This window comes from Sodiomyces alkalinus, assembly GCF_003711515.1.
Source record: "Sodiomyces alkalinus F11 unplaced genomic scaffold SODALscaffold_1, whole genome shotgun sequence".
Taxonomy (NCBI): domain Eukaryota; kingdom Fungi; phylum Ascomycota; class Sordariomycetes; order Glomerellales; family Plectosphaerellaceae; genus Sodiomyces; species Sodiomyces alkalinus.
In genome coordinates, this window is record NW_021167079.1 from 6,723,307 (window position 1) to 6,746,620 (window position 23,314).

The window sequence follows — 23,314 nt, forward strand, 5'->3', positions numbered from 1 at the left end:
AATTAACTCCTACCACGGTGCCTAGCAGATCTTACCGATATCTATAAGCGTTAGTAGTCGGCCTAAGCTCGCTATTATAAAAGTGAGCCTTTTTATTCGATAACTAAAAGACTGCCGTCGGGTAAGTGTTACTTCTATGCCTAATCGGGATTCGCCTAGATAAACTTATAAATATAGAATAGCTCTTTCTTTACAGATAATAATAGTTCTATTTACCACCGGTTACGAGAAGGAGAAGCCGATAGTAGTAGGAGGCTAAGAATAAGCAGGTGTGTTACGAGGAGATCTTAGGATATAGAAAAAGGGAAAGAAATCTATAGAGTAATAAAAACAGAAACTATAGCTAGTATAAAGGTTTACTGCCGAGGTATAACTATCGTATCGGGAATAGTAGATGTCTAAATAACGTTAAGATAAAAAGGAGTAAAATAACGATATAGATAGACGCCACTTAATCGTGAAAAATAAAAAGACGTGTAGAAAGGAAAAGGGTAGTAAAAAGATACGTTCGGTGGGCGTTAAGTTATTTTAATTCGCAGGAAATACGTGAACGTGAATATTATTAGTGGATAGAAATTATTAGCCTTATAGCTCTTATATTATCGGTAATCTACGGAAAGCCGGTGGTGATTTTATACTAAGGATCTACGAGAATAGTTAATAGATATAGTAGTATTATTAAATATACAGAAGCAGAAAAAGATAAAAGAGAAATCAGAACAGGGTATAGTATAGTAAACGATAGGAACTTTCAGTTACTACTATTTACTATACCGAGTATAACGGCTATACGACGAAGGTCTGCAGAAGATATAAAGAATTAAAGATATATTCGGAAGAGATATAAGCTCGTAGAGCTCTGTGACAGGGGCTGCTAAGATGCCTCTGCCATCTGCTGACTCATCTGCTAGCTATGTATATAAACTAAGGTACCCTGCGTAGCAGACCCTCCGCGTCCACGAGTCGACGAAGAATAGTTATAGCACTTAAGAGCAGGCTATCTTAGACTAAGCGCTCTACGAGTATTAGTTCGTAATGCTAGGAACGTATTAATAAAGGGAACTAAGCGGATAGACTATAAGATGTGCTCCCGAACCTAGGCACATTAAGTTATATCTCGACACATGTTAGAATACCACTCCCTATAACCGTTTTAGCGTATTTATTAGGATCTTTAAGAGCTACCTAAGAGCTATAACGGTATACGATATTTTCATATAATAAAGGACGAATATAGCGGCTAGATCTATGTACTACCTTTAGCTTCGAAAAATAGCGTTACGGTTTATAACGCGCTATAAGCCTTTAAACGATAGGTTAATCGGCAGTTAATATTATATATCTGTAAGATACGTAGTAATAATAAGCCCTTAATCGTTAATCTAGCAGTGGATTTAATAACCTAGCTATAGACGAGTAGTTAAGAGATCGATATAGAAATTATACCGCCCTATACCTATGAACCGAACGGAGGCAGCGAAAGAGCCGGTTAACTAATTATTATAAAGTCTAATACTATACTTAACGGAGCAGGAATTCCACTAGATAAATAGCCAGAGAGTACCAGAATAGCAGCGTTATTATATAATATAAGTCCCTTATAATAACACGGATAGAAATCCCTAGTAGAAATCCTCGACTTATAGTTTAGAAATAATACACCGATTCCGGTAAAAGAGTATATAGCCGACCTACGCCCTAATTAGAGTAGTATTTATACCTACGGCTACTACGCCTATCTAATAGCAAGGGATAAGGAGGCTAGGAGGAATAGGAAACTATATAAGGTTTAAGTAAAGGGATATATTAGGTATCTTATAGGTTACGTTACCTATAATATTTACTAAGTATAGATTCTATAGCTTTAGAAGGTTATTATAACACGTAATATATAGTTTAATCAGCAGCTATTGTATAAACTATAGCTCGAAAAAGCAGAATAGATCCCGGAGCCCAAGGCGAGGAACTAGCTTATAATTTACGAAATATAAGAAGATAAAGACAACGCCTTTATCCTATAGGCCTACCCTCCGGGTAGATTAATTAATAGCGTACCTTTTAGAGAATAAGTATAGTCTATGGGTTCGAACTCGGGGGTAGGAGTAGTAGAGGTATACATAGACGCTTCTTCGCTACTACTAGATATAGACGCACCTAGTATACCCGAACCGCCTATAATAGAACTTTAAACCCTATACGTAATACCTAATCCTTAGAGCAGGAATCTTCAGGTTATAAGCGTAGAGCCGTAGTCTTCGGAGGAACTCGTAATTAATAATTCTTCCGACCAATAAGATAACGGAGCGGCCACCTAGAAAGATACCGTAACCGACACGCTAGAATTATATATACTACAGCTTAATACGGACACTTCGATAATTTTAACTATAAAAAGGAGTATATAGGCGATAGTATAGGGACTAGCTACCCCTAATCCGTACCACGGTACTAGCCGTACTATAGTATCTGAATCCAGACTACCTATCCGACTAACTCCTAAGGTAACCGCCTATTAAAAGAAAACGAGTATACTAATAAAGGAAGTAACGCGCGCTAACGTAAGAATCACCGATCGCTATACTTAACGAAAGACTATTCGGATTAATCCACGGATAGATTAGGTAAAGCTAGATATACCTTTAACTTATACCTTTTTCTTATCTAATTAATAAGAAGAGCGCTAGGATAGGCTAAAAGGGCTTCTAACCTTTAATTTAATAATCCTTAGAGTAGCCGATACTAAAATCAATACCCGTTCGAATACTAAAAGAGAGGCTATAACGTTACCGAAGCCCTTAATCGATAGCAGGGTTTATCACGACCACCTAAAGGCTATACTAAAGCATTAGCGGGAGCTTATTAACTACTCGATACGTGAACGGTTTAAGGAAGCCGCGTAAAAGGAGGTAAATAAGCTAATTAAAAAGCGTATATAGAGACAAATTAAGCGCTTAGAGGCGAAGTTAAAGCCTTTTCCATTAAAATAGGTTTTCACCTATAAATTCGACTAAAACGGATATCTTGAACGATATAAGACACGCTTATATATTTAAGGGGATTTATAGGAGAGCTTAATAATTAAGGGAACCTACGTAATAACGCTTGCTATATAGTCTTTTTATATTATTATAGCCCTAGCTACTTAGTTTAATCTAGAGATTAAGTAACTTAATATCGTTAACGCCTTTGTTAACGCCTAAAGGAGTAAAACAGGAACGCCCGTTATATACGAACTTCCTAATAGATTTTTTTGAAGATATCTGACGATATCGGATAAACGGAAGGGACGAAAGTCACGAAAAGCAGTGGAAAAATAAGAAGATAATAATGGGATTGTAAGGTGGGATCTCTGCGCGCGTATTGTCTCTTCTTCGGATCGAAAAAGGGATTGAGATAAAGGATTGAGGATTAAGAATAAAGAACAAAGAAAGGAAGAACCGAACCGAGGGAACAGGTTAATATCCTTTATTCTTTGTAAAGGATCGATATCGTAATAGTATTGTAATATATATCGATATTGTAGTAATATCGTAATCCATTGTATCCTTTGTCTGACTCGTAATAGATGAACTGACTCGAAAGAGAACGGTCTAGGCTTACGGGGAAGATATCCTTTATTCGAGTACGAAGGATATACTCGAAAGATATTAAGGATATTATTAGTAATAATATTAATATCAAAAACCCCCCCGTAAGCTGGTTCTTATATAAGAAGGAGCAGCTTAAAACGAGTATATATATTATAGAGTTATAGTGCAGAAACCCTAGTTAACTAACTAGGACTAATTACAAGAGGAAAAAAAATGAAATAAAACCTCTAAGGGAAATTTTTAAAAACCCTTGATTTGTTATAAAGGGAAAATTCGAGAACCCTTTTTATAATACTAGGAAAACACGTAGGTAAAAACCTAGTTATAGTATCTTTAGGAAAACCCGTGGGTAAAAAACCTAAGTATTTATATCTAGGACAATCCAAAGATAAAAAACCTAGTTATAGACCTTAGTATTTTAATTCTTGAATTCGGGTACAAGGTGGTATATCGTAGTCAGGCAACGTATCGTCTTTATAGCCTAAATTCATATAACCATATAGTGTATTATATAAGTCTTTAGGTAGACCTTTAGTCATTATATCGGCTATATTAAATTTAGTATTTATATAAACGACCTTTATTTTATTATTTTAAGGCTATTATCGGCAGTAGTGATACTGACGGTCTATATGCTTTACACGTTTATGAAATTCAGGATTTTCATAAAGCTTCTTTGCGCTTTCGCTGTCTATTAATATAGTAGGAATCGGTATATTATTATTATTATTATTATTATTATTATTATTATTATTATTATTATACAAATCAAAATTTATATCAGTAAATAACCTAAGGTTATCTACTAGGTCTGTATATATATTATGTATATAGATTTCTTCTTTAGAAGCTTCGGTTAAAGCCATATATTCTGATTCTGTTATTAATAAAGCAACGACTTTCTGTTTAGTAGAAGTCCAGCTTATTAAATTATTTACACCTATATAGTAGATGTAGCCTGACGTAGAACTCCTGTCTTCGATTATATCTGAAAAAACTAGCATCAGAATAACCGTATATATTAAGGTCTTTTTTATTTGAACAGTTATATAAAAGCCCGATATTAGGAAAAGTATTTATATAAGCCCAGACTCGATTTAACGCTATAGTATGCTCTGAAGATGGATTACTCATATATCGAGCACACTTATTAACAGCATAGGTTATATCTAGTCTTAAGTGTAGTGCTAAATATAATAAAGCACCGATTTCTTATTAGTATATTTTAATATCGGCTTTCGACGCCTATTCTTAATGTAGTACAAGGACCTTTTTATTTATATAGGGGGTATTAACGCATTTAAGGCTTCGTTTATTATACTTATCAAGGATCTTATTCGTATAAGGTAACTGATTTATAGAAAGGGTCTTATTTGATTTATTTATAGTAATTTCGTGGCCTAAAAAGGTATAAAGTTCACATAATTCTTTAAGTGAAATCTTCTTCGATATTTCAGTAAATAAATACTATATCGTTATAGTAGAAGGGCTTAGTATTACTATATCGTCTATATAGCATAGTAGTATAGCACGGTCTATTTTAGTCTTATAAAAAGTAAATATACCGTTATCGAAATCAGAGACTAGGCAGCCGATATCGCGGAGTATTTTTACTAGGAAAGTATACTAAAGCCGGGGGCTGTATTTTAAACCGTATAAAGCTTTATTTAGTTTATAAACTAGTTTATTCGAGCCTTCTTTTTCCTCGAAGCCTATAGGTTATATAGTATAAATCTCGGTATCTATATCCGCGTGAACGAAAGCGTTCTTTACGTGGAACTATCTAAAATTCCAGCCTAAGGATACGCCTAGTATAAAAGCTAATCTATAGCTCTTAGGTCTATAGGTAGTAGAAAAGGTTTCTAAATAATTAATACCGAGGACTTAATTAAACCCTTATATACACTATCGTGCTTTATATTTTATAGCCTTGCCTTTATCGTTATATTTAATCTTATATATCTAACGGCCTCCTAACACATTTAAGGTATTTTTCTGCTTATTATTATTATTATTATTATTATTATTATTATATTAAGGCGTATCTTTTATACTTATTAAATCCCAGGTGTTTCTATATTCAAGTTCTGTTATTTCAGCTACTATAGCTTCTATCCACGTATCTTTATCAGAGCAGTTTATAGCCTATTTATAAGTAGCTGGTTCGTATAAAGAATTTATAGTTAAAAGAAAGTGGGGATCTTTTTAAAACTATAGGTTCCCGAGTATAGTATCTTTAGTTATATATAATAAGCGCTTATTATCATCGTACGATATATAATCGTTATCTTTTTCCTTCGAAGATTTAGAAGGGATTTAAATTTCTAACCTAGATTTGAGCCGTTATTAACCGGGTTGGTTATATTATTCTTATTATTATTTTCGGCTAGAATAATACCGCCCGCTACTCGAAGACCCTTTCGTCTTTTATTATTATTATCCTTATCCTTATCTTCTTCTTCGGTTTAGATAGACCTAAACGTACGTTTAGTATTATTATAGTACTCGCCGAGTAGATAAGACTCGGGGTCGGAAACCGGTTCTACCTGCGGTATAGTAGAAGACTTATTACTATTATTTGTATAGGTTACAGGGTTATTTTTATTTTATTATAGTATCTAAAGAAGAAGTCAGAAACTGATTTTCTAGAATATAAACGTCACGATACCAGGTTATCTTCCTAGATCGAGGATTATATATTTTATAGTTATAATCGTTATAACCTACTAAAGCACCCTAAAGTGCTCGTGGATCCAGTTTCTTTATTTTCGGGTCGTTATTTTTATAATATATAACGGAACCCCAAACCCGAATATTATTTATATTAGGTTTACGATTTTCTACTAATTCGTAGGGCGTTTTAAAGCCTACTGCTGAATTAGGTGTTCTATTATACGTATAAACTGCTGAATAAACAGCATCCCCCCAAAGGTATTTAGGTAGGCCTAAGTAGAAAAGAAAATAACGGACTTTTTCTATTATAGTCCTTATAACCCGTTCTATCGAGCCTTGAGTCTCGTGGGTATACGGGGGTTTTATACTATAATTTACACCGACGAACAGTCTTTTAAACGAGGCATTCGTGAATTCTTTCCCGCCGTCGGTATTTACTTCTTTTATTTTTATATTATATTTATTATTTTCAACGGGAATCTTCCACTCTTTTATTACGTTTATAACAGTTATTTCTGATTTATCTACAAGCAGTTTTGCCTATAGATACCGTGTAGAACAGTCTATTATAAAAAGAATCCAACCCTTTCTATTATAGGTTATAGGGTCGATAGGCCCGTATAAATCCAAATAAACCTTTTTAAGGTAGGAAAAATCCTTATATTTATTAATGGATTCTTTATTCGTAAGCGTAGCTAACTTACTTTTTCTACAGGCTTCATAGCTCTGTATTTCTAGTATATCTTCTTTAGATATATTTATAGTATCTTTATTTATATATTTTAAAGCAGTGGGATTAATATAACCCATCCTGCAATGCTACAGCGTTATGTTTTCTTTATGATTTATTATTTTCCGACGGTTATTTCGGTCTCTTTATTCTATTCTTTATTCTACCGGCTTTACCGGTTATTCTCTTCTTTATTCTACGACCTATTTATTCCTTTATACCTCTAAAGAGTGGGTCTTTAAGTGGGTATTTTCTAAGACCGTGTTCTTTATGCCTGACTATTCCTTTATTCCTAGAATCTGTTTCTTTATTCCTTTTCTTTTATCTAAAATAGTCTTCTTTATTTCTATTATATTTATAGCACTATAGGGCTTTAAGAACCGTGATAATCCTATTACCCCCCCGTATGTTAGGGCCCGTGCCGAAGCCTAGTAAAGGCCGTTATATAAAATAGCTATAGTATAAACGTCGGTGGTTTTATGTTAGTTATTGTAGCATAGAATAAGCTGGTTATTTCCTGTAAGGCCGTAGATTTTCTTCTTATTTAGGACGGGAAGGCTAATAATATTAGTACCTAATTCGGGAATATAAAAATAGTTCTAAAGTAGTATTATTCTTCCTAAATCCCTGAATTTAATATAACAGTCACTAATACCTATTATTTTTATTTTATTTGCATCACCTTAACTAGCAGTACTTTCGGTAGTTTTATACGTAGAAAAGAGCATTTTATTTACTATAACGTGTGCTATAGCACCACTATTAATATAAAAATTTAAATCCAATTTAGTTAAACTATTAGAAGAAATCCTGTTGATCTTTTCCACTACCCGTCCTATATTTATATTAGTATCTTTATTAATTTAGGGTTCATTTTAAAGGATAAATACCTATTTAATATCCATCAGGTCTTCCGCGTAGGGGTTAGGAAGACGTGTAGCCTTAGTTATAATAGGAACGTCTTCTAGAAAAGCCTCGTTATCCGAGTCTTCTTCTTCTTCTTTTTCTTTTTCTTCTTCTTTTTCTTTTTCTTCTTCTAATTCTTCTTCTTCTTCGGGTTTATCATCGGCATTAGCTTCCGAAAAAGGCTCCTCCGTAGGGGGTAAATTAGAAACTAAATTAATAGTTTCGTCGTTACTTATTTTCCCTAGAAGCTTCTATTACTCGCATTAACGGAAGAAATTTAGTATTTCCGTCTCTCGTAACGATAGCTTCGACGGTGCCGTCTTAGTCTTCTTCGGAGGCTTTTTATTTTTATTTACCCGATTTTAGGTATTTTTCCTTAATCCTGAATTTCCCTTAACTACCTAGCTAGCCGGGGCTTTTTTAGGGTATAAAAAGAAATAGTTCGTCGGCAGGTGTCTAGACCTTTTTCAGTTACTATAGAAAAGGGTCTTCTAGTTCTTTTGCTATTAGCTGCTATTCGACTATTTTTTCTGATTTTTCTGTGCTTTTATAAGCAGGACCTTTAAGGTGGAAGAGTCGATTTTGCTCGACGCGTCTATTAGTTCAGTAACGATTTTATCGAATATATAGCTATCGATATCGTGCCGAAGAGCCTATGTGATCTACGAGGTAACTGCGTCGTAACGCTCGTCGAGGCGGTTCAGAGTCTAGGCAAAAACCACCTTATCTGGTAGAATAATATCCCTTCCTCGAAGGATAATCAACCTTTCTTAGACTTTATATAGAAAGTCCTCGAGCGTGGGGAATTCTAAGATATCTAGGTTAAAAAACGACGTAAGGATATTGTAGTCTGCTTAAAAACCCTTTTTCTCGTATAGGGATTTTAGCTTTTCCTAGATTTCTAAAGCAAAATTAAGGTCCTAAACCTATATTAGGGGCCCGTCTTACAGAGCGGAGAGTAGATCTCTAGTAGTCTTTAAATCTTCTTCTTTTACCTTATTAGAGGCATCTCCAGGCAGGGGTTTTATAAGCTCTTTTAGAAGCTTTCCCTTACGTGCGAAGTAAGCACGTATAGCTATCGTCCAGGTTTAGTAGTCCTGACTACCCTTTAGCTTCTTTACGTTGATTTCCTTAAGTTTAGCCTACGCGGGTATCTTTCGAGCTTCTAAACGGTATTTATTTTATTTATTTTAGATAAGAACTAACGAAGTTATACTATAAATAAGGAAAATAGTTCTTTTCTTTATTATTTTCTTTATTCTGAGTATAGACGTGGTTACCATAGCGATACCTTTATTCGTGCGGGTCTAAAGTGGAACCGGTATATAGTTCTTTATTCTAAAAGAGGAAAAACAGCTTCGTAGATAAAGAAAACGATATCCGTACGTGCGAATAACAGAATTCCTTTATTTCCAAAGATAGTATTCCTTTATTCCGGCGGATCCAAAGTGGGGCCGGTGTGATTCATTTATTCGCGAGGATCCTAAAATAGGTCTTCGCGTAGCGAGGGGATTCACGGTCGCGTAGAAAACACGATATTTATATAGGATTCCACGGTCGGAAAATACATAGGGGAAATCTCAGGTAAAACTAAAGACTTATAAGCAATGAAGATATCCTAGTAATAATAACTAGAATAGCCCTCGTAGTATAGTGGTTATTATATCCGTACGTATAGAATAGTGCCCTTATTTAATTCACGTAATCGTAGCTTTTATGATTTTTATGATTTTATAGATTTATAAGCGTACGACTAAGCCGACCGACCGATCGAACCGTAGAATCGTAGATATAGGAATATAGGTCAGTAGGAAGGTAGGAAGGTAGTGTCGGTAGTATATAAAGAGGAATATCGGATAGGAATAGGGACTGTTGTTTGGAATCGGGGGATTCTCTTTTTAGCTTACGACCGTAGGTAATTAAGAAATACGTTATTTCGAGACTTTAGTCGAGCTTTTCCGGGCTTATAGGCTTTTAAAGATATCTGACGATATCGGATAAACGGAAGGGACGAAAGTCACGAAAAGCAGTCGAAAAATAAGAAGGTAATAATAGGATTATAAGGTAGGATCTCTGCGCGCGTATTATCTCTTCTTCGGATCGAAAAAGAGATTAAGATAAAGGATTAAGAATTAAGAATAAAGAACAAAGAAAGGAAGAACCGAACCGAAGGAACGGGTTAATATCCTTTATTCTTTGTAAAGAATCGATATCGTAATAGTATTATAATATATATCGATATCGTAGTAATATCGTAATCCATTATATCCTTTATCTGACTCGTAATAGATGAACTGACTCGAAAGAGAACGGTCTAGGCTTGCGGGGAAGATATCCTTTGTTCGAGTACGAAGGATATACTCGAAAGATATTAAGGATATTATTAGTAATAATATTAATATCAAAAAGATTTAAGTAGCCCGATAAGTACTTAGAGCTCGATAAAGCATTATATAGACTACGCGACTCGCTTAGACTATAGTTCTAGACCTTTGCGGCTACCCTAATAGATTTAGGGATAAACGCTAGTAAGGAAAAACCGTGCCTATTTTACACTAAGGCTTAAGATATATTCGTTATTATCTTTATAGACGATATCCTTATATTATTTTATAAAGATAGTGCTATAAACGGCCTTTGGATTATCGAAGGGATTAAAATAAGGTTCGAGGTATCGGAAAAAGGGGAAGCCGATTAGTTTTTAGGTATTAAAATTACTCGAGATCGCCCTAAATATAAGGTTTTTCTCTCCTACGATTTATATATCGAAAAGATTATCGCCAGGTTTAAATTAAACACTCTAAACACCTACCTAATAATCCTTATTTCTATTATAGAATACCGGAAAAAAGAAGATAAAGCTATCGCTTAAGAGATTAAATCTTATTAAGAAAAGGTCGGATTAGTGCTTTATATAGTAGCTATAATACGTCCTAATATAGTATTCGCCGCTTTATCCTCTCCTGCTTTCTTAGAAACCCCTCTCTCGAGCACTATAAGGCGGTAGACTAAGCTATCCGCTATCTATTTATAATAAAGGACCTCTTAATTTAGTACGGATCGAGTATTAGTTTATAGGCGATAATTATCGTAAGCGACGCCTTTTTTATAGACGATTTAGATATATAAAGATCTTTATAGGGTTACCTTATTAGCCTATTTAGTAGATTAGTTATATAGAAAGTAATAAGGTAAGTAATAGTAATAACGTCTATAACCGAAGTAGAGCTACTCACTTTAGAGTAAGTAGTAAAGGAAATAATAGGTTTAAAGCGTCTTTTCGTCGAAATACGCTTTAATCTAGAATCTCCTTAGGATATCCACTACGATAATATATCAATAATACGCCTAATAGTCGACGATAGCTTTAGGATTAAGACTAGGCTTCGCTATATAGATATATAGCGCTTTTAGGTAAGGTAGAAGAACGTAAAGGGATTATTTAGAGTCGTATATCTTACTACGAATTTAATACTAGCGGACGGATTAATAAAAGTATTTCCACGATAAGAATTCGAGAACTTCCGAGTATATCTTAATATAATTAGTGCACGGAGGGGGTAAAAAGAAGCAGTCAAAGTCGAAATTCCTATACTTTAGGCGTACCGCGCGCCGGCGGTTTAGTTAATTTAGTAAAAAGTAGGAGGGTATAGTTATCTTAATACTAAAACACTATACTAAAACCTAAAAGTAAATCCTAAAACACTAAAAAAGTATACTAGCTAAGTTACTAAGCTTTATCGGCTTTATCTGGAGCACTAACTTACGTACTAGATACGCTAGCCACTATACTATTTTCTCTAGCCAGAGGAGTAATAATAAAGCTATTTTCCCATAAAATCTCTATTATAACCCCCGCGAGCTAGGAGGTAGAATTACTGCCTAAGGTAGTAGCAGGAAGCTAGTTTAATACTCCCTTAAGTTCTTTCTTACGGAAGAACTTCTTATTATTCTTATCCTTTCTTAGTTTGATTATAAACTTCACCGTTTACGTGAGTTTAGCGAAGAACTACGCGAAATTAGTTAGTCAGAGTATTTAACTATAGAAATAAAGCGATAAACGTACCTTCTTATCTTTATTATCCGACTCTTTATTAATTTTTCGGACTATAATATAGTTAAACAGAATTTTAACTAGGGAAATAAAGCTAGAAAAGCTATAAGTATAGGTTAGCGGTCGTAAAGCTTAATAGCGTAAATATCTTTAAGCTAATATAAAATAGAGTATCTAATTATAATCGTAAAGCGCCTTAGATAAAGGGTAAAAACTTATAGAGGGTAGTATATATAGTTTCTATCCTTATACTTTTAGTAGCGGTTAAAGCGGCTAGGAACCGAAATATAGTAATTAAATAAGCGCTATTTACTAGAATAATTACCCTTTACGTATTCTAGGTAAGGGGGGTTAAAGGGGACCGGAATAAAGGCTTCTTCGGTATCCTTATTACTATTATTATTACTATCCTTAGCAGTCTATTAAAGGGTTAGCCGGAACCAGAGCAGACGGATTAAAGATAAATGCGCTAAAACGACTTATAGAAGCACCCTTTTTACCGCCGCCCTTACCCTTATTCTTCTTAACGCCGTTAGTCGAGGCCTTTTTAGCCGTAGCGGCCCGAGTAACCGCGGAAAGAGTAAGAGGAGCCTAAAATAACGCTACTAATTAGTATACGCCACTAAAAACAAAGCTCCGATATTTATTATATCGCTAGTATTATTATTTTTATTACTATTAATAGGAAAATTCGGAAAATTAGTTTAAAAATCGTTAAAATTTCTTAAGAAATAACGGAATAAGAGATTATAAGAGGGAGGATCTAAAAGCTTTAAAACGCCGGTATAACGCCTTTAATTTATCTAGAGAAAGCCCTACTATTACCTATTTACTACTACTATTAATAGCACTTTTCCTTTATTATTTACTACTATTATTATTATTCTTTACTATTTTATAGCTTTTATTCCTGCCTTTTAACTCGATATTAAGGGTATTACACGACCCTTTAAGGCTATTTTAAGGTTAAAAACAAGGCTAGGTTGAGGTTAGGCTAAGTAATCGTTCCGCTAATCACGGCGTAATAATTAGGGGGTATATTATATTCTATCACGTAAGCCACGGTATAATACTCTCCTATTAGTTAGAGGTGCCCTACTATCCTCGCTTAGAAGGTAGTAGATATATTTAGGACACGTATACCCGCCCCCTTTTCCTTTCTCTTTTATAGACAATACAATCATACATTTCCTGAATCAACGCTCCCTGCAAGCACGCTCCCGTTAATTCAACAATTAGTGGGTGGAATTTCTGCACTCCCTGAGGTACAGGTACGGGACATGAGACCCGCTCAGCGAATGAGACTGCAAGGTTATTTTCATTTTACCAACCTTCACTTTCTGTTAACAGGTCGTGTTCATACATTGATATTTTTCACTACCAACAAGCTACCGGTCCAGGTCTCATAATTCGATATTCCGTCTATTAGTGCGACCGGAAAGCCACGGAGGCCTTGGTTGAAAGGGCATTTGCAAAGAATTCCGAGCCACCATGGCCTCGGACTCGAACGCGGCACTGTCGCACCGCCGCCAAAACAGTTCTGCCACCTCATCCAAGATTCTTCCCATACATGCACGACAAAGGTCACAGTCTAAGTCACTCGTTCGGCCGAAATCTAGCCAATGGGAAGACAGCTTTTTGCAGGCATTTCTCGACCCATCGTTTGACCCTACAGCCTACTTAAACGCAACATTACCTCCACTTCAATACGGCAACCACTCCGCGACGGGATCCGGGGCCGGTGGTCCTACGAAAAGACAAGCGGTTCCTCTCTCCGAGTTATCAAATGAGGCTCAAACGCTTGCAACGCAACTAGATGCTCACACGACGCGGCTATCGAATACTTTGACGCAGCTGACGGACGACATCCTACGGAGCGGAAGCAGACTCGCCTACCAAGTCGAGCTCCTCCGCGGTGAAACCCTCAGTTTCTCCGAGACGTTACACGAGAAACTACAGGCTGATATTCGGAAGTTTTTGCCCGACGGACTACCCAGCACCGCTGATACAGATCTCACGGCTGCTTCTGGGACGAGGGATATGAAGGCGCCTGAACAGAAAGATGTCTCTGTCGCCATTCCCCCAGCGGCTGCTGAATCCCCTGAACCAGGTCTTCCCAATGAACCTCAGTGCATTAAGCAACTCCGCACCCTCAGCCTTGTTCGCGACCGTCTGGACTCCGTCATAAATACTTTTGGCGAGGCAATGGAGTTTGTCTTCCCTCCTTCAGAGCTCTCCGCTGCGTCAGGATTTCTATCCGTGTCGGCGCCTGAACCCGGAAGCGGGAGCTTTGGGGCCGTCGGGGGCGCCGGGGGCGCCGGGCAGCATAGCACGGAGGAGAAAGGACAACAGGTACTCAGGCGACTACGGGAAGAGATTACGCAACTTCTGCAGAATGGCAAGGCCGCAGACGGAAGCGATGACCCCGTCGCCGGTATTGAGAGGGCTGCAGAGCGTGTGGAGGCGCTCAAAACGCTGGCGACGGTTTGGAAGGGCACGGCCGAGGAGAAAGGTCGCACCAGGTTCATTGAGACATTGGCCAAGATGGTCGAGGACAGACACAAGGAGCTACTGAAGGAGGCGGAGGCTGCTGCACGGCGGGAGGGTGACGGTGCGGCGACGGGGTCTAGTCGACGACCGAGAAAGGGGAGCGTAAAGCGGGAGAGCGTGAAGGCGGAGGAGGAGAAATCATATCTGACTGGGTATGGCTTGATGAGCCAACTTCAAAAACTGAGAAGCGGGCTATGAAGAAATGAGATGAGGATTTCTCCCACTATAATGCCCCCTTCTATGCAGGTGGGAGGAATTCCGTTATTGTCGGGCCATTTGATGAAATGTCTGAGCCATAATGGGTAAGACCATCGTAATGAGCGTTATGCGAAAGTTATGTGTATAAGCAGCAGGGCCCACTATTTGATCAATATGTGCAGGTAGGTATGGAGAGAAGATTTCCATGATGGTTACGGAGTGGTTGTCAGTGTGAAGACTCGTATGCACAGGATGAAGCTGGCGTTGTGACATTGTGACTGATTGTGACGCGAGGTTGTAACTAACGTAAGGTAGCTGGGTTTAACCATTATGCCTGAATTCAAGCCCAAAGCAATGTATTCAGAACTTAAATGTGCTTCCTCTAAGGGAAGTGAAGCGGCTACCCCATAGGCAAGTACTTACCTTGTACCATATATTTGTAGGCACAAACACGGCGATTTCTCGGTGACGTTGGTGTGCCGAGCACCCTAATCCACCCCGCCCCTGTCAATCTATCGTTCAACCAATCAGCAGCCCTACCCTGATTCCTGGCGCGAGGCTGAACCTAGGCATTCCTGGCCTTGCCCAACCTAATACTCCCTTCCTCCATTCTCCTCAAATGCAAGTTAACTCAACCCTTCTTCCTCCTTTTCTCAACACCAACGGGCTTCACCAACCCAGGCACCAAGATGGCGACTCACGACGCTGGCCCCACGGGGGCCGCCGCACCTTCGAAGCGTGAGCGAAAGCGTCAATACATCACTGAGAAACTTGCCCACCTGAACGAGAAATTCCAGCGTGACCGAGACCTGAGTTACCGCGACCAGTTGCAGAAAATTCAAGTCGACACCACGCTTGTCCAGCGGCTCGACCCATATGACCCCAATGTTCTCGACGTCATTGCCAGTCTCCGCCGTGAACATGCCGAGGCTCAATCACCAGAGACCCTGTCGGAAAACTCCCGCACTCTTGTTCAAATGTCGGGACCCAAATTCCAGGACTTTATCCGGGAAGTCGAGGATCTGATTGAACACCGCGATTCCCATCTGGCCCAGCAAAAGGTTAGTTAAGTGTCAGTTTCATTTTCGTTCTTTTCTTTTTGTCACTGGCGTCGGTCTAACGGTTTCTACCCAAAAACAGCACGAGCATGATCGACGGCTACACCAGTACCAGAACGAGTACCTCTACAAAGTTGAGACGGCCAACAGGGAACATCGCGCCCTCGCTAATACTCTCCGCGATCGGCTCATTAATACAGTTACATCTCGAAAGTATCGTCTCCAGAAGGAAAAAGAAGCCCTGGAAATCTCCGACTCATCCGCCCTGCTGCTTCACCCAAACCAATTCAGTATGACCAATCCAGCCAGCCCCGGTGGCGCTCATGGCAAACGAGCTACGAGGCTTCGCAAGGACGCCGATGATCTTTCTGGATACTCAGAGACTAAGAAGCGCAAGAGAGCTCCTGGAGACGACGACGGCTCCCCTGTTCCCTCCCGCCGCCTCCTCGATCCCAATACCACGACACCTCTATGGCAGAACGAGAAGCTCCGCTACTCGGCTAAACACAATGGCCCAGCTTATAGCATCGAAAAGCTTTTTACGGAAAAGGAACTCTCCATGACACGCCACCAGGCGTCCCTTGCTGCCCATAAGTACATCCTGAAAAACAAAGTCTATTCCAACGGTGCTGCTGCCTCGCCCAACGGTAGTGACTCCGGCGAGAATGACGGCTCTGAACAGGACGGTGTCGACTCGATGTCTGCCCCGATGATGGAGCGGACGACATCCCATACGACCCGTAGCAGCCGTGCGGCTATCAACCAGAGCCTCCTTGAAGCTGCGGAGGCTTCCAACAATCTTGAACTCCCGAAGCACATCGATATCCTTCAGCCCCACGAACCAACCAAGATTCCTCCTATTCAGCCAGCTTCCTACTCCAAGACAAGCGGTCGAGCAGCCGAGAACTACCCGCAGTCTTTGTCGGCGGAAGACGCCAACTCGGACATTCTCCTGATGGAGCTCTACAAGAAATATGACGCAAAACACAAGCCCGGCGCCTCGATCGACCATCCTAATGGCAGCCGGAGATTGCTCGAGTCTGTCGTGACCCCCTACACCAAGACTGCTGGTGGTGGTTTCCGTGCGGGTTCTCGGCCGGATCCCAAGTCTCTTAATGAGGGGCTGAACGAAGTCGAGGCCGATGAAGAAGCCGACTCGGCGGCCAAGCCATCTGGTACAGCCGCTGCGCCGGCCGTGGCAGCGTCAGTTCCCATGGGCCGCCAGAGCAGTGCCGCCGGCGGTCACACCATGAGTCGGCAAGGTAGTTCCCGTGGCAAGGCCCGGAAGAACTGAAGGCTCGTGAAAAACGGGGACAGCAAGCCCTGGGAGAAGGAGACGATTACGAGAGATATGGGTAAACGGGCGTTCTAGGGAGAAGAAACATGCCAGACAACGTAGCATGGGAATGGTTCGGTATAGAGAGACGAAAGCTGCGAGTTATAGACTTGGCTCGTCCCCCGGATGGTATTACGTATTGGTGAACGGCGTTGGATGTTGATATTGATTTTTTTTCGGGGGGTTTTTTTTTTCGTTTATTCTCTTCCTTACTGATGTTTTTATCTTGGGTCCAACACAGGATACTTATGAGAGCAAATATGGATCCGATTCTGGCGACTAGTGGGCTTCTCTGGGGACGGAAGAAAGAGACATGCCCTTTCCCGATACCCAGGTTCTTTTACAAATACATATTGACAGTGATTACTGATGATCGTGGGTCTAGAGTGAATTTGGAACCGTACTCCGTAGTAATAAATTAGAGATATCGAAAAATGAGACAGGCCGCCGCCGATACTTACAGAAACTATATCAACTACATTCTATGCTTCTCAGGGTCCAAACACCAATGCCCGTACCTCGATACTTTCCCTCCCCACAGCATCTGGCTTGGTGTCTGGGTGGTCGAACGCACTATGCGGCACACGACCCCCCTGAACTGCACTGCCTTCCTTGAGGGCCTCGCTGTCAAAGCACTGCAAAAGCAGCCTCTCGTCTCCCGTCATGCCGCTGAGGTAGTACCACTTCTGGCGCTCGTTGAAGCGGATGCCGGCGGTCTCACCCTTGTAGCCGGAGGCGTAACGGTGTTCTATGGGGACTACATCGTCGTCTTCCAGCGACGAGGCGGAAGCGAAAGCCAAGGGGAAGGATTCGACGGGTCCTTCGTTGAGGGGCCGCCAGACATTGACGATGCGGTAACGGCCCGCCAAGAGCTTCTCGGCGGCGGCATCGTCGGAGGCGTGGCGGCGGACGCGGAGGGCGGTGGAACGTGGGGTCTGGTCCACGTGGACTCGCTGGACGGGGGCCCGCGGGGCGTCCGGGTTCGTGCGGCGGATGGTGTGGTCGAATATGGTGACGGTGTGGGCGCCCGGGATGCTGGCGAGGAGTAGAGACTCGACTTCGGGGTAGTAGTTGGCCGCGATAGAGGCGTCGTCCGTGAAGGACTTCTCGGCAGAAGGGGGCACGTTGCGGATTACGGCAAAGCTGTCGCGGTCGAGGTTGTTAAAACATTCTTCCGAGCCCCGGATGTCTTTGATCTTGACGGGGTGAGAGACGTCTGAGTAGTTACGGAGCGGTTGGCCCGGGATAGGGTCACCGGCATTGTTGAATGGAACGGTGTTGTCAGGCGGAGGGCAATAGAAGTTAAGGGATGCGATGACGTCGCCGCGAGGAACGAACCGCTGGCTGGATTGGATGGCCATTGGCAACTATATTGGGAGAGAATGATGGTAATCTGGTTGATGCTGGTAGACGAGGACGTAGTTCAGGTGGAAATAAGAAGTTTAAAATGTGTTATGCCGCAGATCGAATCGTGAATCGATCGTAAGGACCCCGGTGTCAATACCGAGACGAGTATAGTGCGGTGTAAGGGGGGTGAACTGGGGGGCGGAGGATATAGGATACCTTATATCGAAGAAGAATATCTACAACGGGAAGAGATGGCTTATTATACTGGGAGGACTCCTGGTAAAATGGCATGCCCGGCGATCACTATAGAAGTCCTACAGATGTATAAAAGCTGGCATGAACCCCATGACCTTTACCATATGTAGACAAGAGAAGCCGTATCGATCACGCCATCAAAGCGTAGGTATGTTTGTGGAAGGGCGTAGTTGATGAGTTGAACATACCGGGCTTAGTAATGATGATGTTGGTCTGATGGAAAGGAGTTGCACTCCCGAGAGCTTCCTCCCTTATTATTAGTAATGGGCCCATATTAATAATTAGTAAGAGACAGACCTACGAAGTCGGACAGTTTCGTCATAGCTTCCCCGCAAGCCACCTACGGAGTAATTGCCGAGGATATTTTGATGACTTGCGAAGGGACTAGGTGGACGTCACATTATTGGTAATGGTGGTTATTCCTAATTAATCGATGTCTGCTGACGTTGTATATTATTGGAGATAGGCACCGCACCTTTAAAGGGTAGGTATTGTCAGACAGACAAAATTGTACCACTACCAAAAGCGATATCCCAACGTAGGGCACTTTTTGCTGCTTATATAATCTATTCAACACAACCCCCTAGCTTAGTTGGATAACCGAGAAAGCTGGACGTTCACGTTAAATCTTAATCCTTATCTACAGGCTAAGATCGTGCTTTTTGTCCTTTGACTTGCTTCACGTTTCGAACTTAAGCCAGGTGGCTTACTTAGCAGGGATTAAGACTCTTAATTGTCAAATATAGCGTAGTCAAAACGCCACAAAATAGGTCAAAATTGATTAAGGCAATTGTGTACTGTTATAACTGTGTCCGACCGGTAGGGAACCGCTGCCCCCGTATTTTATGTGGTGCAGATTCTACAGGTGTCCACCCGGATTGTAATCTTGATAATCCGGCCCGTTACGTAACCGAAAAGACTATGGTCTGTTCGACACAGTGCGGACGTGTTCGTTATACTCTTCGTAGGTGTCCACGCGGCGCGTGGCCACATAGGTAGGGAGCTGCATCGCGTTGAACAGCTTCGTACACCTCTTGAGGGGTGGCGTTGCGCAGGAGCATCTTACGGCTTTTGTGGATAGTATTGGTCTGCCACGTTAGCACGGTGTTGATGCCTTTGTGGTATTCAGCGCGGTCATCCCTCTGTATCTCCCAACGCTCCATCGCCGATTCGTAGGAGCGCTGTCCAGTAGCGGACAGATCTGATAGCTGCGTAGGCGTGGCGCCTGCTTGTATGATAGCGTTCGAAGCTTGGAAGGCGTCGTAGGAAGGCAAAGCAGGCCTTTGAGGAGGGGGAATAGGATCGTCAGGCCGTAGATAATCCCACACGTTATTATTGACGGCAGTAGCCTCGTAGTGGCTACGCCAGAGCTCCCAATCGCGATAGGTTTTATAGGTTACTGGGTTGTAGTGCGACATCTTGATGGTTGTAGAAAGACTCGCTATATCGGCGTAGCTAGATAGCTTTTCAATCGGTAGTAGTAAGGGTAAAGGATAGAGGTCTTCACTTAGCAAGTGAGGCTCTTAATTGTCAGACAGACAAAATTTTACCACTACGCCAAAAGGGATATCCCAACGTAATCGTAGGGCACTTTTTGCTGCTTATATAATCTATTCAACAGGTATCGGCTTGGTACGAATAGCTCGACCGAGCCGTACAATAGATAAGGTACTGTACCTGTAATAAAAGGAGAGTCGATAATACTCGCGAAGTTGCGGAGTACCTTAATTTCTTCGAGGAGCTACCTTATGTTCTCCTACAGTAAGGCACCTCAAGCTAGCCCACCACTTGCTTATTCAGCATCCCTAAGAACCCTGCTTGGGTCGTTTGCTTCTTCGCGTGGTTGACACATGATTCCCCGACACGCCGAGACAGGCGCAAGAGACAAGGAGACGCGTTCTCGCCGACTTCACCGAGTCGGGTTGTCCAAGCTCCGAACCCACGCAACCACATCTCTCATCTTTTCTCGCGCCATCCTCACTCTCATCTCTTCGGATAGGTCTCCCGAGGTCACGAGCCAGGTACCGAGCTATTCAGTTGAGGGGCAGCCCCAGCCACTCGCATCGCGTCCCTCATTTATCAATATAAAGCAAGGTAGTCATATGTTGCATGCCTGATACCCTCACCTCCGACCCCTACCCGCACGTCGCCACCAATGCCACCGGCCGCCCGGACAGGTCGGTCGTCCACCTCCGGGTTAGTGGGGCACCGACCTCTGCCCAACCGCAATGTTACCGCCGAAACGATTGATGATGCATATCCATCTTTCATCCTGTACTGCAATCCCGCCATCCCTCAGGGCACTGACACTACCGCCCTTCGAGACTCCTTCCGTGCTTTGCCTAAGAGCGGCGGCAAGTCCTTCGATGCCTTCAACTTGTTTCTACTGGTCCGTCAACTCGAACTGAGGGAGCTGAAGACCTGGGCCGATGTGGCTCTTAAGCTCGGAGTCGATCCTCCCGACAGGGAGAAGGGCGAGAGCCCCCACAAGGTCCAGTCGTACACCGTGAGGCTTAAGGTAATCTTGTTTCATGAGATACTGACTCTCGACCGGGCATGCTGCCCGTTCTTCATGTTTGGACACGAGCTTCTGCTAACTCTGGCTCCTCCATTCTCGGCCTCTTCAGCGCTGGATGCACGCCATGCACGTTGACGCCTTTTTCGAATTCCTCATGGGTCTCCCTCACCCGTACTGGACCGCGATTCCCACCGATCCCAACCCTATCCAGCGTGGCGGGAGGGACGGGGTCGCACCCGTGGACGACATGGCTTTGCGCGCTCTTATTCCACAGCTGCGTCCGAAGCCCATCAGGAAACGCGCTGATGATGCTGAACAGGGCACGGCGCCTCCCTCCCGCCGCAGGAGGACAGCTCAGGCTCAGGGCACTGCCCCGACACCTCTGCCTCCCGCCCCGCAGGGCTCTATGTCCACCTCCATGCCGGCCCGTGATATCCAGGGAGAGAAATGCCATCAGCGGCGATACGGGGCCAAAGTGGTGTCTTCCGCATGGCGGAGCCGTGGGCTAGGGGGTACTGGTACTGGTGAAAAGGGTCGTGGCAGGCCGCGGAGCAACGAAAGCCCTTCTACTCAGTTGCCGTTTTCAGGTTTCCCTACCCTGGACGCTTTGCTCAGGGAGGACCTAGCGGCCCCGAATAGCGGTGGCTTTACACCGGCCACCAGTGCCAGTGCAGCTCCTACACCGATCACCATAGCACCCACCCCGCCTCCACCAGGACCGCCTCCTCGAACCGTTACCATTCACGGTCGTCTTGATCCTCGGCAGAACGCGGAGAGTACCGGACCACCGTTCGTTTTGCCTAACATAGCTCCGCCCGTCGATCTTACTCGCGAAGACGATGTCGACGAGGAGGACGGTGGCACCGAAGGCCCCGAAGGCTCCGAGGACAACGGACAAGACGAAGAAAGTGACGACTGGAAGAAGAAGTATGAGGACTTGTTGAGGGAAGTGCAGTCTAAGGACAAGCAGTTGGAGGAGTTAAAGGCGACCCTATGGCGTCGCTAAAGTCTTACTTCATGACCAGGCGGGAAATTAGGTAGCCGGGGCATTACCTAGACGGCTTGGGAAAGACGTCCATTCTCTCGGCGTCGGATTGCGAGCGTGAGTAGTCGGTTTAGACTTGGTGTATCTCGGTGAATACGCCTTGTGTCCTGTCAGGTTTCCTAGGGTGGGAATAAGGGGTTGCATGCCATCAAGAGTCGTGGCAAATGAAGGAAACTACCTTCTCCATTCTTGCCACGGGTGGCTAAGGACTGTACGTGTTACTATATGTGAGATTCAAGGGAGATAGATACCCGAGGGTGCTTTTACATCTACCTGGCTGCGTTCAATGGGGGCATTTGTCTTGTGGCGATGGAGCCAGAATTGCACGATGCGATAGTAATGGAAGGGCTCAGTTCGGCAACTTCCTCTGGCATCATCGCTCGTCTTGGCGATGCGGTTCTGATGCGTACCAAAGGGTGGCACCACTATACGGAGTAGAATGTATTTCCCAAGGGGGACAGGTCATGGTTGCCCCACGGCGTGGCCATGGGCGCTAAATACACCAAGGAATGCACCGACTGAGCCGCCGTCTGGTATTCACATCGTAGGTCCACTTGGGCTGATCGATCCAGCTGGGATCGGGTTCTCAAGACCCAAGGTGTCTGCTGGCGGTTCACGCCTTCAAGTAGTTGGTTCGTAGTTGGTTGCTGGCCACTCAATGGGTACAGATCTAGACCGCCAGACACCCTTTCTTGGCGGTTCCCTGCCTGTGGACAGGGGCGAGAGTGGAGATGAAGAATATTACCAACCCCTTCGTCCAAAGACGACCAGCTGAGAATCATTTCGTGGCCCAGTCTAGAATCAATTCTTGGTCTCCTCCGAGTGAAGCAGAAAAACAAAATGACCATAACTTGCGAATATTAGGACAGCTTTGCGATCGACAGAGATGGCATCGGGATCTATTCATAGATCCGCCTCTCTGCATCCCATCTCTCGGTAACATCCATTCACGCGGCAGGCATTGCTTCCTCGATCCGGGTCCTTCATTTGAGAGGTTTCGAATTAGACTCCTATGGGCAGGGTTCTCTCATGGGGTATGGGTTACTTCGCAACT

The 23,314-nt window shown here is 42.6% G+C and overlaps 5 protein-coding genes across 5 annotated transcripts; 3 read left to right on the plus strand and 2 right to left on the minus strand.

Annotated features, from left to right (window-relative positions):
- Positions 1-13,220: 13,220 nt before the first annotated feature.
- Positions 13,221-14,885, plus strand: SODALDRAFT_327762 (hypothetical protein). The gene has a single exon (XM_028610513.1). The coding sequence runs from the start codon at positions 13,445-13,447 to the stop codon at positions 14,699-14,701; it is 1,257 nt and encodes a 418-aa protein (XP_028471367.1). The 5' UTR covers positions 13,221-13,444; the 3' UTR covers positions 14,702-14,885.
- A 440-nt stretch (positions 14,886-15,325) lies between these two features.
- On the plus strand, positions 15,326-17,532 carry SODALDRAFT_289635 (hypothetical protein). The gene is made up of 2 exons (XM_028608624.1): positions 15,326-15,762; positions 15,842-17,532. Exons 1-2 carry the CDS (start codon positions 15,391-15,393, stop codon positions 17,051-17,053), a joined length of 1,584 nt encoding a protein of 527 aa, XP_028471368.1. The 5' UTR covers positions 15,326-15,390; the 3' UTR covers positions 17,054-17,532.
- SODALDRAFT_327764 (hypothetical protein) lies at positions 17,504-18,853 on the minus strand. The gene has a single exon (XM_028610514.1). It carries the CDS (start codon positions 18,454-18,456, stop codon positions 17,587-17,589), a length of 870 nt encoding a protein of 289 aa, XP_028471369.1. The 5' UTR covers positions 18,457-18,853; the 3' UTR covers positions 17,504-17,586.
- Positions 18,854-19,488: 635 nt separating this feature from the next.
- Positions 19,489-20,203, minus strand: SODALDRAFT_327765 (hypothetical protein). Its single transcript, XM_028610515.1, has one exon. The coding sequence runs from the start codon at positions 20,113-20,115 to the stop codon at positions 19,651-19,653; it is 465 nt and encodes a 154-aa protein (XP_028471370.1). The 5' UTR covers positions 20,116-20,203; the 3' UTR covers positions 19,489-19,650.
- Positions 20,204-20,852: 649 nt separating this feature from the next.
- On the plus strand, positions 20,853-22,221 carry SODALDRAFT_319989 (hypothetical protein; the record flags this gene model as incomplete). Its single annotated transcript, XM_028609492.1, has 2 exons — positions 20,853-21,203; positions 21,325-22,221. 2 exons carry the CDS (start codon positions 20,853-20,855, stop codon positions 22,219-22,221), a joined length of 1,248 nt encoding a protein of 415 aa, XP_028471371.1.
- Positions 22,222-23,314: the final 1,093 nt, after the last annotated feature.

Bases quoted from the DNA above. Each gene is read 5' to 3' on its own strand.
- SODALDRAFT_327762 (XM_028610513.1), top strand. From the start codon at position 13,445: ATGGCCTCGGACTCGAACGCGGCACTGTCGCACCGCCGCCAAAACAGT.
- SODALDRAFT_289635 (XM_028608624.1), top strand. From the start codon at position 15,391: ATGGCGACTCACGACGCTGGCCCCACGGGGGCCGCCGCACCTTCGAAG. The intron at 15,763-15,841 runs GTTAGTTAAGTG...ACCCAAAAACAG, and splicing joins CCCATCTGGCCCAGCAAAAG to CACGAGCATGATCGACGGCT.
- SODALDRAFT_327764 (XM_028610514.1), bottom strand. From the start codon at position 18,456: ATGGCCATCCAATCCAGCCAGCGGTTCGTTCCTCGCGGCGACGTCATC.
- SODALDRAFT_327765 (XM_028610515.1), bottom strand. From the start codon at position 20,115: ATGTCGCACTACAACCCAGTAACCTATAAAACCTATCGCGATTGGGAG.